This window comes from Toxotes jaculatrix, chromosome 6 (assembly GCF_017976425.1).
Source record: "Toxotes jaculatrix isolate fToxJac2 chromosome 6, fToxJac2.pri, whole genome shotgun sequence".
Taxonomy (NCBI): Eukaryota; Metazoa; Chordata; class Actinopteri; family Toxotidae; genus Toxotes; species Toxotes jaculatrix.
Genome location: NC_054399.1, coordinates 1,870,673 through 1,888,221, shown reverse-complemented (window position 1 = coordinate 1,888,221; position 17,549 = coordinate 1,870,673). Strand labels below are relative to the sequence as shown.

Below are 17,549 nucleotides of genomic sequence, written 5' to 3'. Positions count from 1 at the left end.
TTATGTGGAAAAGTTAAGGGGGGTGGGGGCACATTCCATGACTGCTGTAGGCAGGAAGTTTTGGAATCTCCATGGAAATTAAGGCAAAACACAGAGCTCCACGGTTATTTTTCCAAGTATTTCATGCAGGCTTTTAGTGCAAAATGTGCTCAAAACCTCCGAAAGGAGACAGATGACTTGTTACCAGTCGTCCCCTCTATTGCTGCCAGACATTGATCTACTCACATTAGCATACAAATAGTGTATGACTTCAAAGGTGCAATGATCACGAATGCAAGATGAATTCAAGCGGAGCAAACTGGCACACAAGGGAAAAAGAGAGAATGTAAAGAATGTAAATTATTCCAGGATTCTACAGTTTACTGACCATGTCAAACAAACAACAAAACCTCATTATCTTGGAACAAGCTTGCCTCACTGACATCTGTTTTTGATCCACTATGACTGATGGTTTGGGTAACTGAGACCCATTCACAGTTACTGGGAGTCAAAGTGGTGAAATCATGGTGATTAATGCAACAATCCTGACAACAATCACAATAATTCCTGCAAGATTCCAGATGTGTGTGGAAAACATTCATGTACTGAGGAGCGTATTTTTCTTCATCCTCCCTGGATGACGACGACTTTAGGACACTTGAGAGTCCCCAGGAATGAATCTCCCTCTGTGAAGCTGTACATACTTGGCCCTGCCTGGAGTCACGTAATCATAACCTTTCACCTACAGAACCCCTTTACATCACTCACAGTTTGGTGGGGGCTCTTCTCTTATAAGTAGACAGAATGAAATATCCGAAATGTGATCTGTCTGAGCACAAATGGAACCAAAATAATTGTAAATCACAGACCCTGGAGTGCTACGTGCGTCGCGTACAGATGAGATTTACTATTGCAGCTTTTCTGAGCTGGGAAAAGTGGCACTTGGCTACTACAAGTAAAGACAGCAGGAGGAAAACGTGTGGCATCAGTGGAATGCCGTCCCCAACTCACCAGGGGGAACGAGGAAGGCAGAAACATTAAATATCAAAGTGTACGGAGGAATTAAAAAGCTGACTGCAAATAAGAAACAAACTTCTTTAAAAGCAACACAATTAGTCACATAGAATTTGATGTTATCAAGTTTCACATTTCTATTTTCTCTCCTCATTAACTGAGTGACATTACAGGCTCATACAACCATATTCTCAGAACTTATGCTACGTTACAAACAGAATCACAACTATTGTGAGTCTGAGCAGGTTTGAAATTCTACATCATGTGAAACAAGATCATCTGTTGATGAGGCTCAACTGAAAAAAACTGATTATCAGGTTTGTTCTGTGTCCGTCAGATGAGGGTAAATGTCATGGAGACACTGTGTTCGTGGTAAAACCCGTGAAGAATTAACTCAGAGTACTTAGTCGAAGCATCTTAGAACTTTAGCAGTAAGACAAAAAGACTGAACTGTGGACACTGTCTAAATATTCCAGCATCTAACAGCTCACCTTCACTGACACCTCAGTCATTAAAACAGAAGCCATTTATCAGACATATATTAAGAATTTTAATCTATTAATGTGAAATGTTAAGGCATACATACAAATGTTTCCTTTACAAATGTTCACAGCAACATCATAATGGGTCAACCAGCTGAAGCAAGGCACCTTAACAGAACCTTTTGTATTTGTCATCAGGTATAAGTTAAACATAGAGTACATCTTTGGCACCAGAAAACAAAACACACACACAGAAATGAAAAAAACAACAACAGCTACAAAATATATTAACTTTTCTCACTTCAAAAAAAACCATTCATGTAAACACATTCCAAAAAAGTGAAGGGCATAACTTAAACTGACACCGTGCACTGACCAGCAAACGCACTGTGACAGGAAACATCACGAAGAAGCTTGAAGGGGAAAACCAGCTCAATGTGAGATTTCACATGTTATTTGTAGGACTTCAAACAATACTCCTGTTTGTAATGTTGTCAAGACGGAACCAGAGTTTGTGACGTGAAGATTCTGAAGCACTCAAAAACACCAGCTCACTGATGTTGAATCGAGGGTATTCCCCTCTGATGAGCAGGACAGATCTGAATTGTGGCACATTCCAGTTGAACTACAAAACACATTCCTGGGAAACAGGAGTCTATATTCAGCAGTGTTCAGTGATCCTACGCTATGCAGGGAGAAATAAATAGCAGATTCCAAGTTAAGGATATAGTCCACTCAGAAATGTGAGATACTTGAGCAATGGAGAAAACACAGCTGAATATAACACAGTGATGGGGACAACAAATAGAGTAGCAAATGCAGGCCAATTATAGTTGACCATTTCTACGCTTATGGTAGAACCAGCTACCACGACCCAGAAGAACTAAGCAGCCCCAGAAAAGGAATCATGTGGAGCATGCATGTCATTTTAACAAGGGTGAGGGGTCAGACTTTAGATAGCCGTTTTCTTTAACGGGAGCATTCCCTCAGCAAGGAATGTGAGAAGATTAGCTTCAGCGTGTCAGCGAAGGGGAGCGAAATGTTGGGCCGTCGCCATCTGAGGCCCCAAACATTAACCCGGGATCTGGAAAATTAGACACCCGTGAAACACTGTCAGTCCTCACAGGCTTTTTTAAGAGAGAAATGAGCATGCTCCACATTCAGAGGAAGTTTCCAAATCCCCCGCTGAGCAGGGCCCCCAGTGTATTTTTAAGAGAGGAGCAACTGTTAATTTAGGTTTGAGTAGTTCTGTTAAACAGAATAATCCTCAAACACGTATGAAAACACAGAGGATGCTTATACTGAGTCACTTTATAAATATTCCCATGGTAATAGGTATGCTACTGGAAACAAAACCTAGGCAGGCTGCGCACATCCAGAAAAGTGAGTCATCTGTATAAATATTAAAAAGTGGAGCAGAGCCAGACAAGTGATCCTTGTTCTTCTCACCTTTCAAACAGAAATATCACGATATGAGCAGCATTTACAAATATAAATACAATACATGACTAAAAAAATAACATGCAGAACTTATGTATATGAACAAACAGCAGCCCAGTTCCTATCACAATGCAGAACACTGTCCAGGTACCTACAAGAATTCTGACTTGTGAGGCAAACGTCAGTTTTTGAATTGTGCAGAAACAGCAGAAGGAGAGCTCAGCTCTCCTCTCCTCTCCTCTCAAAACGGCCTTACATTCTGGACCCTGCGTGTTGATGTGGTCTTTCTTTTATGGTAGTCAGACGTGGAGGAAAGCCTTTAACACCTTTCCCAAAAGTGTCTGTCATCGCTGGCTGTCACTGTTCAGTCATTTGAGCTTCAGCGAGCACTCAAATGAGGATTTCAACCACCTCTGCATCTGAGCTGTTGATGCTCTTGAACGTCTTGAGCGGTGCCTTTGGCTCCTCCGAGGTTTCTACAGTGAAGATAAAATTAGCAGATCAGAAAAACAACTATGTTATGGTAAAGCAAGCACAACTACAGAGCCGGCTATGTGCTCATGACCTTGTTTAATTTAACCAACAAAGTTTTAACTTGTTAGTATCAACAGCACATCTTTAGTCGGCCCGGATCCAGGGTCTAGTTACACTTTAAATAGTGGTCAGATAGTATAAAGATCAAAGGACCCACTTAATATTAACAGAACAGTAGTAACTGGGTGTCAAGTGCTTAAAACAATAAAACCCACCGGCAGTGGCTGCTGAGATCGCCTCAGATGTCTTTAGCTTGCTAAGCTCTGCTGTGAGCTCAGGCTCCTGCGGGGCCTCGTCGCTCTGGGTGCTGCAGTCTCTGCTCCGGCCCCTGGGCACCACGCAGGGTTGGGGTTGCAGCGCGGCAGCACCTGTCAGGTCATCTGAGAGGCTCTTTCCTACAAACGCAGACAAAGACAGGAGGCTGCTTGATTACCCGCGTACATCCACATTTGCACACTTCTGAACATCTGCCCTGCGGCGTTCTTCCCATGACTATTCTGGATCAGCCTATTCTGGACGGAGAGATGATATGCATTCCGGTTTAAAAACATGTTGCCTATTTGAGGGACACCAACGGGTTGTCTCCTGCTCATTCTATTTTTTAGGAAGTGTACATTCTGTCCGGCGACACGGACCAGTCTGCCAGTTGTAGCTTGATAGCACAAAATTCCTTGGACCATGGAGCAGCATGAAGTGTGAGGGCAAAAGCTCACCTTTACTCTGCGTGCTGCTGCTCACAGTGTTAATGGAGGGGACGGACCTCGCCGGCCGAAGCCCCTGTTTCTCCAGCTTGCCCTGCTCCCACCTGGAGCGCTGCTGGAGGACTTTAATCACAGCGTCCTTCTCCAGGAGCTGAGCGTGAAGTGCCCGGATCCTAAACACATGGAAAACACAGTGAGTTCACAAACCCCTGCAGCACGACATAAACTGGTATTTAAGAAGGACTTAACAAGGATGTGGGAAGATACCTGTTCTCCATCTCCTGATGTCTATGACTCGACAAAGGCAGGTCTTCATTGAAACTGCTGTTTGGTGAATGTCGGGGTGAGTGATTGATGATGGTTGTGTCTCTGAAGGTAAAACAGAGCACTGTTAAAACTCTTGGTCCGTAAACATCACTCTATTTGAAGTTAATCTATTTTTGTTCCATCATACCTCTGTGCCGCAGCAGTGGCAGCTGCGTCCATTGCAAACTGCCTCATGGTGCTCTCCTCCAGGTACTTTTGCTCCCACTTGGTGATGTCTGCCTCCAGGGCCAGCACACGCTCCTCTTTCTCCCTCAGCTGCTGCTGCAAAGTGGAGGAGCTCAGTTCTGAAGCAGAGGGATCAGCTGCCTGGTTCTGAAACTGAGATGGTGAGTGGTTAATGTGAGGCGTCCAATACCTTTGATCTGAATGAATAGTTTAACATTTTAGGAAATGACACTCCAGTCATGTCAATATTCTCATCTAATTCTCAGCAAGAAAATAAGCATATTCTTTAAGCTGCAGTCATAAAGAAGAAACACCTGTCTATGTAATGATTCCGTCTGCTCACCTGTTGAGCCCTGAGGCTCTTCAGTTCTTGCTCGAGTCGCGTGCGAAGTCGCAGCTCCAGAGCTTCCCTCTTCTCACACGCCGCCTGCAGCTGAGCCAGCGCGCTCTGCAGACGCTCCACTTTCTCCACGTAGGCTCTCTTCCTCTGCAGTTCTTCCTCCAGCTGCCGGTTGCGGGCCTGCACCGAGGCCAGACTCTTCTCCAGCAGCTCCCGTCTCCGCTGACACTCCTCCCCGGAGACACGCAGATGATGAATCTGCCTCTCCAGACGTTCACGCTCTCGTTGCTGCTCTTCATCTAAGATACAGAGAGGGTAAAATACAGGTCAGAGGAGGTAAGGGTAACACTGTCATGATCCTGGAGGTTCTAACAGATGGGGGTCCTCGGCCAAAGGAACGCTAAAAAGGGCTATACTGTATGTCAAGACAATTCAGTGGCACCCGATGGGGTCAGCCAGGAAGCCATGTAAGCAGTCGCTGTGGGAACTACACTTTGAATGGAATGTGACCCAACAAGAGACATTACATGCTGCTATAAACGCATGTGGTCCAACAACAGACCATTTGGCACCATGTCTCCTTAACTGAAAGTGAATCACAGAGCTACAACCACTGTTACTGTCACTGAATGGAATGATCATTAAAATAAAAACTATTTCCCATCTACCCACTGAAAACCAGCTCAGATTTAAATTAAAAAACTGTTGAAAAGCAAAGACAATTTATCTGTTGTGCCACTTGAAAAGAGGGTTGATTACACAACATGAGTGCATGCCTGTGGAGGGAATGCAGACTTCCTCTTATCCACTTACGCACACAGGCATAGCTTTGTACTGAAAAGCTCAGCTTCTAAGGACGTGAAGTAAACAAGCAGCTCAAAATATAATCGAAGTGGTTCTTCCAACAAAAAAAGACTATGAACGACACACCTCACTAGTGGAGTTCACATGTTTTTGCTCCTGCTGTGCCAAGACAAATGTTTTCAGGAAACACAGACAATATTTCAGACCTGATGCCTTAAACAATCCCATGGCTGTTTACAATGGAGAATGTATAACAGAGTATGGCTGATTATGTATCACCAACTGAGTGAGAAGATTTATGGAAAAAAAATCTCTATGCAAGAGAGAATGTCTACACAAGGTTAAAAAAAGGTTAGTTGGGTTTACTGTGCAGCACAGAAGAGAAAAGGATGAAAGAAATATTCCAAACTGGCCAATCATGATTAAACCATGAGTTAAAGAAATGCCCAAACAAGGACAGGGAGCTAGCCAGAGGTCATGTTGACTTGGGCCTGGACGCCCTGGAGTCCTAGACTTATTAGTTCCCCTTGAGAAGGGAAGTCAGCAGTGATGCAAAGCTGAGCAGGAGGGGGGCGGGGGGGCATTCCTAATGCCGGAACAGCCTGAAATACCAAAAAAATTCCTGGAATCCAGGCCACATTTACTGCAGCTATGAAAAATGGCTGTTGTCTAAGTGCCAAGAGTAACTCTTAACATTAGGGGCAGAATCATGTGTCGCTACGTGAGGGGCCACAGCTTTTATAACGCGCCACATCACTGAAAGAGGAAACCAAGCCCTGCTCAACTATGTTCCTGCCATTGTTAAGTGCTTCACAGGGCAATGTGATTTGTCAGATCAGATAAAAACGGTCCTGAAGTCCTCCTTCACTCTTCTGTCCCTGAATCATGTTATGCAAACAGAGAGTTTCTCTAATAAAAGACTAATGCAGACAGAAACTTACTCTGCTCCAGGAGTTTGACAAAGACATGCTGCTTCTGGTCTGTACACTCGGCTTCCATGGCCGCTCGTTGTTTGGTAGCTGTGTCAAGTTGTTCTGTACAGAGGAGAGCAAACAAACCATGGCGGTTACTCACATGGAGCTACATTGAAAAGCAGGATTGTTTTAGTTCATCAGATGAATGGACACATACCTCTCAGGTCTCTGTTAAAGTCATGCATCCTCTTAATCTCAGCCTCTAGTTTATTCCTCATCGTCTTCTCCAGAGTTTCCCTCTTGGCAGAACCTTTCATCAGAGTCTCGTAAGCTTCAGATATCCTTTGAATCTCCAGCTCCAACTGAGGAGAAAACATAAGAAGGACATCAGTCTCTGGGAAAAGCACCTCCACTCGTTCACTGTCTGGACAGAAGTTTTCGCTGCAGCTGTTAATATCAATGCGTTTGGTTAGTCATCTCTACAAATGCCATCCTTTTTCTTTTTTACTGCCTGCAGGCAAATGGCTTTTTAACACTATGCACAACTGAGAAGTGGGAATCAACATTCCTGAGCGAACACTTGCGGGGTCCAGGTGTCAAGGCATTTATCGGCTTTCATGGCAATACGCCAGCATGTTTTGAAAGACAAAGGGGAGAGGGTGTATTGTAGGAATTCCACAGGCTGGAATAGTGTGAAAACTCTCAACACCTGACTGGCAGAGCACATTACTGAGAGGTCTCAAACAGAAACAAAGAGCATGACATAAATACGTTAAAAACTCTGGGAGATGTGTCTGTGAACCAATCACTGGGATCTCTCTTTGCATATTTCTTAACTGCCAGGCAGCTTATCACCCTGACATGTACTGGCAAGGAAACTGTTGTTTTACAATTTCCACACCCTGGATGAGCCAGCAGCTCCATTCATCGCACCACCACCACCACCATTCTCTCTCACCTTCTGCAGCCTGGCGGCCTTCTCCGTGTAGACCTCCAGCTCCTTCCTGAGCCGCTCGTTCTCCCGCATCAACACGTCGGTCTGAGCTGAGTTATGGCTGGAGGCTGCAGAGATGCTGCTGTGAGCCACCTGGGACTGAGCAGACGCATACCTGCTGAGGACAGACGTGAGTGACTCATTACATCACAGTGTCTTGGAAATTCTGAATGAACAACTGTCTGGAACTGTTAGTTTGGTCATATTTTATCTCATACACAAACTAAATCATAATCTGTGGTGTTGTCATCTGCTGGGATTACCTGTGATGCTGTGAGTAGAAGGGAGGAGGAGGGTCTCTATAGTACTGCCCATGCTCCTGTGAGTGACTGAGCATATATCCAGGGAGTCTGGCACAGAAGGGATAGTCCGGTGGTGGCCCCCGCTTGTCTGCACTCTCCTGGGCCCCTTTCCTGTCAGGTGCCACGGCGTTCGAAGCATTATTATTATACAGCTGTGGATAGCTGTGTGAAAAGCTTAGAGCCAGACTGTCTCTGGGTCCGTTTCTCTCCAGAGAGAGCTGCATGAGCCTCTCACTGAGGGAGCGAGCATGCTCCCTCTTCAGATCCCACTGTCCCTCACTGCAACTCCCCGTTACGTCCATACAGGGGCTTTCCTGCTCTGCCTGCCCCTTCTGAGAGATCAGGTACTGGGAGTGGGCCTTGGCCTCCTCATAAGTGGGCAGCTCCTCACCATGGAGCTGGTACAGATGGCACACGGGGCTCTCAGAATGCAGACAGTCCCCCTGGTGCTCCTGGCCCTGAGGCTCCTGCCGTGCTGACATCTGGATGTACTGGGTCTCCTCCTGAGTCAAGCTCTCCAGAGAAGAGCGGGGGCTGCCTGTGCCCCCGCCGCCGCCGCTGCCTCCACGCAGGGCCTGCTGTTGGATGGCCAGCAGTGTACGAGTGTCCGTCAGGTTACCGTAGCGCAGCTGCTCCTGGATGAGACGGTGCAGGACCGTTCCAGAGGAGCCTTCAGCGGTTCTCATTTCAGTCCGTGTGAAATGAGTAAAAGAAAAATCCCAGCCTGGAAGTGATGCGATGCTTGGGTGCTTCACAAATCACAAATCTGAAAAAAAAAACAACAACAATCTGGATCAGACTCACACAAGATACAGACATCTACCATTATATCTAATCAACTGAGTATTTTTGTCAGGATTCCCAAACCTCACTCATTTGTAATGGTTGTATTTCTCTTGTGAACCACAAGCTGAGACCAACATTGACAACATTCCTCTCAATCATCATTTACAATCTCTTCTATTGCACAATGACTTCTGATTTAAGTGCCTGAGCTGTTGCTGGAAATACCCCTGATCGTGATGTCAGTGCAGATCCACTGTAAAGCATAACTTTCTCCACTCAGACGTAAATGTTACAGCGAACGGTTGCTATAAACACCAGAGTCCTCCCACACTTCCAACAATAAACAGGCTGATTTCCCCATTTCACATGAATCACGCTGATAAATTGCCCAACACATGCTCCTACAGGAAACATACCAAAATATTTATTAGAATTATAACGTGATGAAACACCATGGAGGTCCAGAATCTACAACAAACTCTATTTAGATTTAAATACGTGTGATCCATCAGGAGTCAACGTCTAACGAAACTGGAAAACTCACACAATGAATCCAACAGTCTGCGCTGCGCCACGCACAAAAGGGGACGTCTATCTACCAGGCATCCAAACACAACACGGCCCGGAGCGACACACACACACACAGACACACACACTGAAGAGAAACACAGTGGAAAACTTACCGAGTTAAAGTCTCATCACACACTAAACAGTTCACAGCCGGTGCGAGCTCTCAGCGCTCTGCGCTCAATTCAACAATGTCCACAAGTCTCCAAGCTCCTGTCCTCCATGTACGTGTGTGCGCGCCGACGGCCAGCAGCAGACTGAGCGGAGCGAAGCTGCTGCTGCACTAATAAATAACTGAGGGCCGATTGTTCGCTGCGGCTGGAATGACTGGAATGTAAAGGCTCCAGGTCCCTGTGGGATCAAAAGCAGAGCACAGGGGGAGGAGGAGGAGGAGAGGGTGAGAGGAGGGGGTGGAGGGGGGAGTGAGCAAGAATTGGATTCAGAGCAGCAGCACCATCTCAGCTGGCTGCTTGTGTCATGTAAAAGAGCTCGTTGTTTTTGTTGTGGTGTGGTTTTAGGGATTTTAAGTCTCCATAACTCCTACAATTAAAGGACAAGTCCTTAGAGTTTTAAGAGCAACACAGGAATGTTATTGTGAGACTGAAGGAGGTTTAAAAAAAAAGATCATAAAATTTAATAAAACATTTCAGCCACACAGTCATAAAGTCTTTATGGAAATGTTTTAGGATTATAATAAAAATATGATATAAAGGGTTTCCTGTATCAAGAGAATAATACAGAAGACCCACACTAAGGAGGAAAATCAAGATTTAGGCCATAAGTTTCCTTGAAGTCTCAAATATTGATCTTATCTTCATTAACTGATAAGTTGTTGGTTTTATAAGCCTATAAAACCTCAGAAACTCAGATTCCCAGAAGCACCAGGTGATGTAGTCAAACTCTTTGTTTTTTTTCCAACAGTCCAAAACCCATTTTTACTTAATAAATATCTTAAACAGTTATTTGATCATCAAACTTGTTGTCAATTTATTTTCTGTAGGTCAACTTATCAAATAATCATAATCACACAAACCTGGTAACAGATCTCACACTGAGGCAGCGATGAAAAAATGTCATATAATTGAGACGTGGATTAATACTTATTTTTTGAACAGCCTTTTGTTTGCATGTGTCTGGTAAATATTTAAGCCGTGGCCCGTGCCAGTTAATTGCAGAGTGTGTGTCTGTGTAGTGTGGACACAGAGGGAGAGGGGCGGGTGCGAGGCACGATGCCTGCCAGCTGTCCGTGGACTGAAATCCCCTTCCCCTCCTTTAATAAGAGCTCTGAGAGTTGTATTGTTCTCCCCAAAAAGCAGACATGACAGGGGCAGCCCTGCCATCTGCTGTTCTCCCCTCCACCACTAGCACCAGCTATATGCTTCATTCACACACACATGCATGTAGATGAAGACTCTGGGATCAGCTGGCCGTGGGGGTTGGGTTGTATTGGATAGTAATGTTATTGAGTGCAGCCATGAAAAGAATCATCCTAATGTGTTGGTGCCGGTTTGGGTGTAAACAAGTCTCGTCTTGTTCACGCGATGCAGTCAGCCAGCAGACAAACTGCACATTACTTTATCTCAAACACTCAGAGGCAAACGTCCACCTGCTGATTTGCATGGCAGTTGAAGTCCAACAGCAACTAAAGAATGCTGATTGCTCTAACAACTGATAAGAATCAACGGGTTTTCATGACTCGTCTGGGTCATAAAGACAAGCAGGAGGTTTGTGTCACTTCAGGTTCTGTTGTTGCACCATTTTACAAGGATTTTATATTTTAGACTAGAATAGAATGAATAGAATAGAATAGAATGCCTTTTATTGTCATTATACATCTTTTACATGTACAACGAGATGAAAAGCATCACTTATATTTTCTATAGGTGCTGCTGCCTATTCTTTAAATGAATGTTGATTCACTTTCTTACCAAAAGTTAGATGAAAAGATTGAGATTACTCTCATGTCTGTGGGTTACAGTTGAAGCCACAGCCTGGAGACGGTTGAGGTTTGTCCTGAGCTAGATAAAAATCTCTCTACTGGCAACTAAGAAGTTCACTAATTATTTTTTCTTGTATTTAATCCATACAAAAACTGAAGTTTAAGAACGACAGCTTGTGGTTTTACAGGTGGTTATCTCATGACCTGTACTAAAATCTAAGCCCCTGTAGGACTACAGTTAACACTACAGATTAAACAGGTGAGATATAACGTTAGCTCAGTCTTCAGACAGAGCCAGGCGAGCTGTTTGCCTGCTCTCATATCTGTGCTTTAAAGCCAGTTATGGAGCAAGAGGCAGGTGTCATCATGTTAGCTTATGATAAACCCTGGACAAAGGAGAAAACAGCTAGCTTGGCTCCGTTTCCCTCTGTTTCCAGTCTTTATGCTAAGCTAAGCTAAGCTAAACTGACTGTGGTGTCATATTTAACAGATGAGAGTGGTGTCAGTTTTCTCATCTCACTCTCGACAAGAACATGAATAAACACATTTCTCAAAATAGAACAGAAAATATTAGAATATTCTGGATGTTGTTATCTTTCATTTCGAAGCTCCATCTCTTTGCTCAGAGGTGTTTCACAGAGGTGACAGGATTATTCTCCGGGGAGGCAGCTATGATCCCTGGTGTGTTTTTGAACTCCTGGTTGGTAGAGTACATGTTTTCCCAAAGAGCCAACGATATAACTGAAAAATCATAAAGTGCGTTTTACACCATGTTTGTCACCAGCACATTTCAGCTTCATCACAAACATCCTGTAAGACACTCAACCTTTTTTTTCTCATATTTTGAGACACGTTTACCGTCAGGAGTGATATTTAAGATCAGCTGTTTGAACCTGAATGGCTGCTAATGTTGTGGCTTAGGCTGACTGGGTTAACACAATACAAACTGTGATCTGGGAGCACCAGCCTTGTTATGTGAGGTGGGACAAGCCAGGCGCCTCAGCAGCTCCTTTTGTTTTCCTGCAAAGGAGGAAATGGCCGCATTCCTCACATTACCATGTGCATGGGGTTTGATCGAGCCTCCGGTCCAGTGTTTTACGGGGGACGACAGGAGGGAGACCAGCTGCCACTGATGTTTAATGGTGGGTTTCTAATGAACAATTCTGGAGCTTGGATGTCCACAATCATAACCACGACTTTCCTCTGTAGACGATCTCTATGAAAGATTTATAGGCCAGGAAATAAAGGGAGCTGAATTCACACATCTAATAGCTCTGATGTGTGTTGATTCCTGAAAGCAGGAGACAACAGAGACAGTCCATTTGCTTCCTTTCACAGACTAAACTTCACAACAAACGGCAGCAGACTGTGAAACAACTGAAGATGAACAACATTTACACAAGTCTGACTTGTTGCACATCTACTGAGAAACAGTCGCTTGCACCTAATGACACAAGAAATTCCTCACTTCAGCATAAAAGTAAACAAGTCACGCTGAACCAGTGAGTGATGCTGTTTACAGATAAGGGAAGGACAAATATTTTCATGATTGCCCCGTGGGCTCATCGCTTCAGTGGTTTTCACTACAACTGACTTCAGCTAAACTGAACTGGATTCGACCACAGAATAAAAACAGAGTACTTTCATGTATCTGTCTTTACAGATAGATCCCACACATTTACAGCCATTATATAATGACTAAATACACGGTTTATAAGTTACTTGAAAAAATGTAATCAATTACTCTTGTACTACTCTTTGAAAAAGTAATCCCATTACTAAAAAGGCACAGCTAAAGGCGACACAGCATGTGAACAAGACAAGCTTTGAGTCACAGGGAGGCGACTCTTCCTCTTTCGGTGGAAGCTGACCACCATCTCACCGCTGCACCACGATAACATGTGGATGCAGACGTGAGGCCGCAACCTACAAGCTACTGAAGATACTGGGATTAGTAACTGTACTGTAATTAGTGAGTTTCAACTACTCATTACAGAAAAAAGTCGCATTATTCATTTCATTACAGCTTTGAAACAGTGTCTCTGATGTGTGTGTGTCATGAGTCCACTGTGCTGTGTATGGTATTGACCAGAGGCTGCTGGCCATCTGCTTTAGCCAGGGGTCAGAGAGCAGCTGCTGCGGTGATAATCATCTCTGCAGCTACACCAACATCCTGCTGTCACATTCACCTAACACATCCGTTCTAGCTGGTCCAGTATTGATTAAGATGCTGTTCTGACAGCCACAGCAACATACATGTAACCACATGTCATCTCCAAACAGCTTATCAGGGGTTTTCATAGTGTTGGGACAGTGAAACAAGTTAACTTCGGAACAAATTCAGTGAGTGATGCTGGTTTTGATATGACTTAGTCGCATACTGACACAGCTTAGAGTAAATGTGGACACGCAAACAGACAAATATATAAAACTGAACAGGATAGGGTCCACAGTAAAACTCACACAGATTAAGACGAAGCCTGACGAAGACTCATTCTGTGGAGGAAGTGTGGACCAAATCAGAAGAGAAAACACTGGACACAATCCACATTTCCACATTTCCACATTTCCAAAGATCATGTTTGGCTTTTTGTTATGATGGTTTTACTTTGTGGAGAAACACATCAACAATTTAGGCTGAAGAAAGCAGGATGTGTTATACTGTGGGACGCCAGGATATTTTAGAAACAATAATGGATAATTCTGTTGTTATAATAAAAATTACAAGCCTTCAGAATAATATATATATATATATAGTAGTTAGTTTGCATATTAAGAATTGTCACTGTGATTTAATGAAACTAAACAAACCAATATGACATTTGAGCAGAGCAAAGAACAACTGCTGCTCAAACAATCTTTGTCACTGTTGCAGAAACCTTTGGAGGGAGTTAACCTCAATTTGGCCATTTCAGGAAAACAAGCAACTTGTGTTTGGCTCATAACACTGATCTTGTGTCAACACACAACATGAGCATTCTTCTGAATGCTTGAGTCGTCTGTTTGAATGCAGCCTAATGTTTACTGAAAAAATAACCTTGTGAGAGAAGCTTTAGGCAACAAGAAGTGGCATAAACAAGCTATAAGCTTATATAAGCTATAAGTGTTTATGTTTATGTTGTCACTGCTTCCTCAGGAGTCCTGCTGAGTCTTTCAAAATAAGAGGTGAAAACAGTCCAAGATGAACATTTTGTCAAAACCTGAACCAAAGAACAGTATTTACTGGGACATCATGGGGCTTCAGGCTGAGGGGCAGATGTTGTTAGGAAACAAAGCACAGAGCAGACTATCTCCTGCCCTCCAGTTAAGAGGCAGATGCACCTGTCAGCCCCCCACCCCCCACCATATGGACTCCCGCAACAAGAATGCAGTGTATGCTAAACAGAAAGAAGAGAGCAACTTCAAATATGCAGTTACATTCTGCACAAAATAAATCTACCACCTGTTCTGCACAGAGAGGATCTATTCATGTGTAATCTTTCCTTTCTCTGCTCCAGATTCTTAAAGCCATTACGCTGAAAGCAGGTGGAAGAACCATGTAATGTCACATTAGCTGCACTCGCTCATCTCCAAAACTTTAATCCTCACCATCATTTGCCACAAGTCTAAACAAGGAGTCTCAGGTTACACGGATGCTTGTACGTACTTGCGGTTATAAGTTCCCCATCCACGCAGCCCTGGTACAGTCCCTGTGGAAGCAGATGGCTGGGTAAAGGCACTGCCTCCAGGCCAGATAAAGATGTCTTTAAGGGCCATGCTGAGTGGAGTGGAGCCCCCAATCTGCTCTTCAGCCAGTGGACTGAGATGGATTCCTCGGTGCTTGAAGCCTAGAAACAGCCCTGTGTCAGACAGAGAGCAGGTGGTGGACCTCTGAGACAGAGGCCAAATACCTCACAGCACTGATGCTGGAGGACAAGGACACCTCTGGGATTTCCATTTTAAAACTGGGAGAGAAAGGCTGAATGTTGGAGGACAAAAAAATAAAATAAGAAAAGGGTGAGGGTTAAAATACATATTGGATATGGTCACATTGGTACATTATTTAAAGTTGCTTAGATAAACAATAAAGTTGTTTTTTTTTTTTTTAATTTTTAACATTTATTTATTATTATTTAATACAACTGTTTAGTGGTAAATTCATTCTTCATTCACAGCACAAACTGTAGGTATATTCATATATCTGAGCTAAGCTCATCATGACTGAAAATAAAAATGTCTGCTTTACTAATTATTTATATAAAAATATTTTAACAGCTCCAGAAAAGATGAATAACTTTTAATTTAATTGTGTCTATTACACTGTATTTGTGTCTGAATTGTGAGACGTGACAGTGGAGAACACATGATGCCTTGTGTTGAGGTCTCTCTAAATAACGGCCCGTCCCAGAATATCTGACTCTTCGGTTGATGCTTGGATTTATTTATTGTTGAATCTAAGTGTGGTAGCAGAGGTTATGGTCTGAGAGCAGAGCCTGACACAGTTTCCTCTGTCTGCCCCCACCTCTGTCCCAAATGTCTGACTTTGTGTTTCTGGCAATTTGCTCCCATTGTGCAGCACTTCCTGATAGGAGGCACTCTGGAAGACTGGGCTCAGTCAACTGCAAAGGAATGTGACATTCCTTTCTAAAATTACGGATGTTTCTTTGGATTTCTGGGGCCGATTTCTGCCATTTTCCCTGTGGTGTCTGGAGAAAGTGCTTCCGACAAGCAAGTGAACACAAGAGCGTATATTCTAAACTTTATTCATGATCGACTGCAACAGACTGCTGGACGCCAACTAAGTATTTATTTTAACTAGTAACAAACCAGTATGTATTGTTATTGTTCTCTTGTTCATATTTATCAACATCAAATATTTTAGGGTAGAACTGATCTACCATTCATAGAGTAAATAAATAAATTCCCCAGAGTGTAAGTCAGGTGATAATTAAAAAAACAGACATATTATATAAACTATGAAATCCAAATATAAATATGTTGAATTGCATATTACTGATACAATCAATGTAGTGAAGCTGCTGAACTTGTAGGATGACTAACGTCAGAAACACTGGCTCCTAGACTTTTTCACTTGTGACCTGTGATCCCTCCTCACAGGTTATAGGACCTGAGCTGTCAGCATAAACCACAGAGTCAGTTCTGTGTCCCACATTGGACAAAAGTCCAAAATAAAAACTGTGCAACAGGAATGTTTTTCTTTAGACCTGCGCTGACACTCCTGTTGATTTTTTTGGCTCCCTGTGGAAACAAGCTGCAAAAGCTAAAAACATACTTTGTTGTCTAAGTTAAAATTGAGTCCAAAAGACATTAATGATAAACCTAAATCTGCTTTTTGGATATTTATTTGCTGCAAACAGCTGCTTCACTGAACTACAGCAGTAAAGTCACAGTAAAACAATGAGCTGATGAGCTAAACAGACACTTGAACGTGCATCTGACACTGAAAAAATCTGAAAACAAAATCTGAAAATAAAAGCAGCTACCAGAGTCAGTAAGTCAGTGATCTGTGCTGAGATGTGATGTACTGACTTTTCCTTCTCCCTGAAATGCTCTTATTTTGTAGCTGAAATGACTCTCAGTGACAGCTGTTATGAAGGGCGTCTGTATGTGGATATCTAACCCTAACCTCTAATAACAGACAGTTAATATGTATTAGTGGCACTTGGGTAAATGCAGGTCTAACTGAACAAACACAGAGAGCCTTGCTGTGATAACCTCTGTCTCCAGATGGTAGACTGGAGTTAAAGGGAAAAAAAGGAGACAGGGGAGTCGAGGGGTCAGACGTCAGGAATGAGGAAATCCCACCCTGGCCCCGGCAGATAGAGGACAGGAAGCACTGCGATTTGCATACAAATTCACCCTCTATAGAGCAACATGTGCAGCTCGGGGTGAGTGTGTTAAAAGCGTGGGAGGAGACCTGCAGACCACTGATAGTGCATTGTCAAGTGGCCATTACGTGCTTGATGACATCCACAGGCCATAACTGCGAAAACAGAGGAGCAACGATAAAGAGGGAGCGTTCATGTCAAATCCAGAAGTTCCTTTATTTTAAACCAGCTACACAACAGCCACGCAAACCAAACGTGTTGCATTTACAGAGACGATATAATACAACTTTGATTTCTTTGGACTGGGAACTTCTGCGTATTACACCGTCATCAGATAAATCATATAAATACATTTCTTACATTACACGACTTTAAACGCCTCCAAAAACATCACACATCACGACTCAGATCCTGTTCATGTCATGAATGAATG

At 43.4% G+C, this 17,549-nt stretch overlaps 1 protein-coding gene across 3 annotated transcripts; it reads right to left on the bottom strand.

Annotated features, from left to right (window-relative positions):
* Positions 1 to 1,363: 1,363 nt before the first annotated feature.
* Positions 1,364 to 9,685, bottom strand: amotl2a (angiomotin like 2a). Of its 3 annotated transcripts, none has more exons than XM_041040664.1 (11): positions 9,466 to 9,685; positions 7,958 to 8,762; positions 7,659 to 7,812; positions 6,918 to 7,062; positions 6,728 to 6,820; positions 4,986 to 5,281; positions 4,605 to 4,795; positions 4,418 to 4,519; positions 4,163 to 4,323; positions 3,665 to 3,844; positions 1,364 to 3,391 (listed from the first exon to the last, which is right to left on the bottom strand). In XM_041040664.1, exons 2-11 carry the CDS (start codon positions 8,680 to 8,682, stop codon positions 3,306 to 3,308), a joined length of 2,133 nt encoding a protein of 710 aa, XP_040896598.1. In that variant the 5' UTR covers positions 8,683 to 8,762; positions 9,466 to 9,685; the 3' UTR covers positions 1,364 to 3,305. The 3 variants fall into 3 exon arrangements, with proteins under 3 accessions (XP_040896598.1, XP_040896599.1, XP_040896600.1); XM_041040665.1 differs by having other exon boundaries at positions 7,958 to 8,755; XM_041040666.1 differs by having other exon boundaries at positions 1,365 to 3,391; positions 7,659 to 7,809; positions 9,466 to 9,684.
* Between the last annotated feature and the right edge of the window lie 7,864 nt (positions 9,686 to 17,549).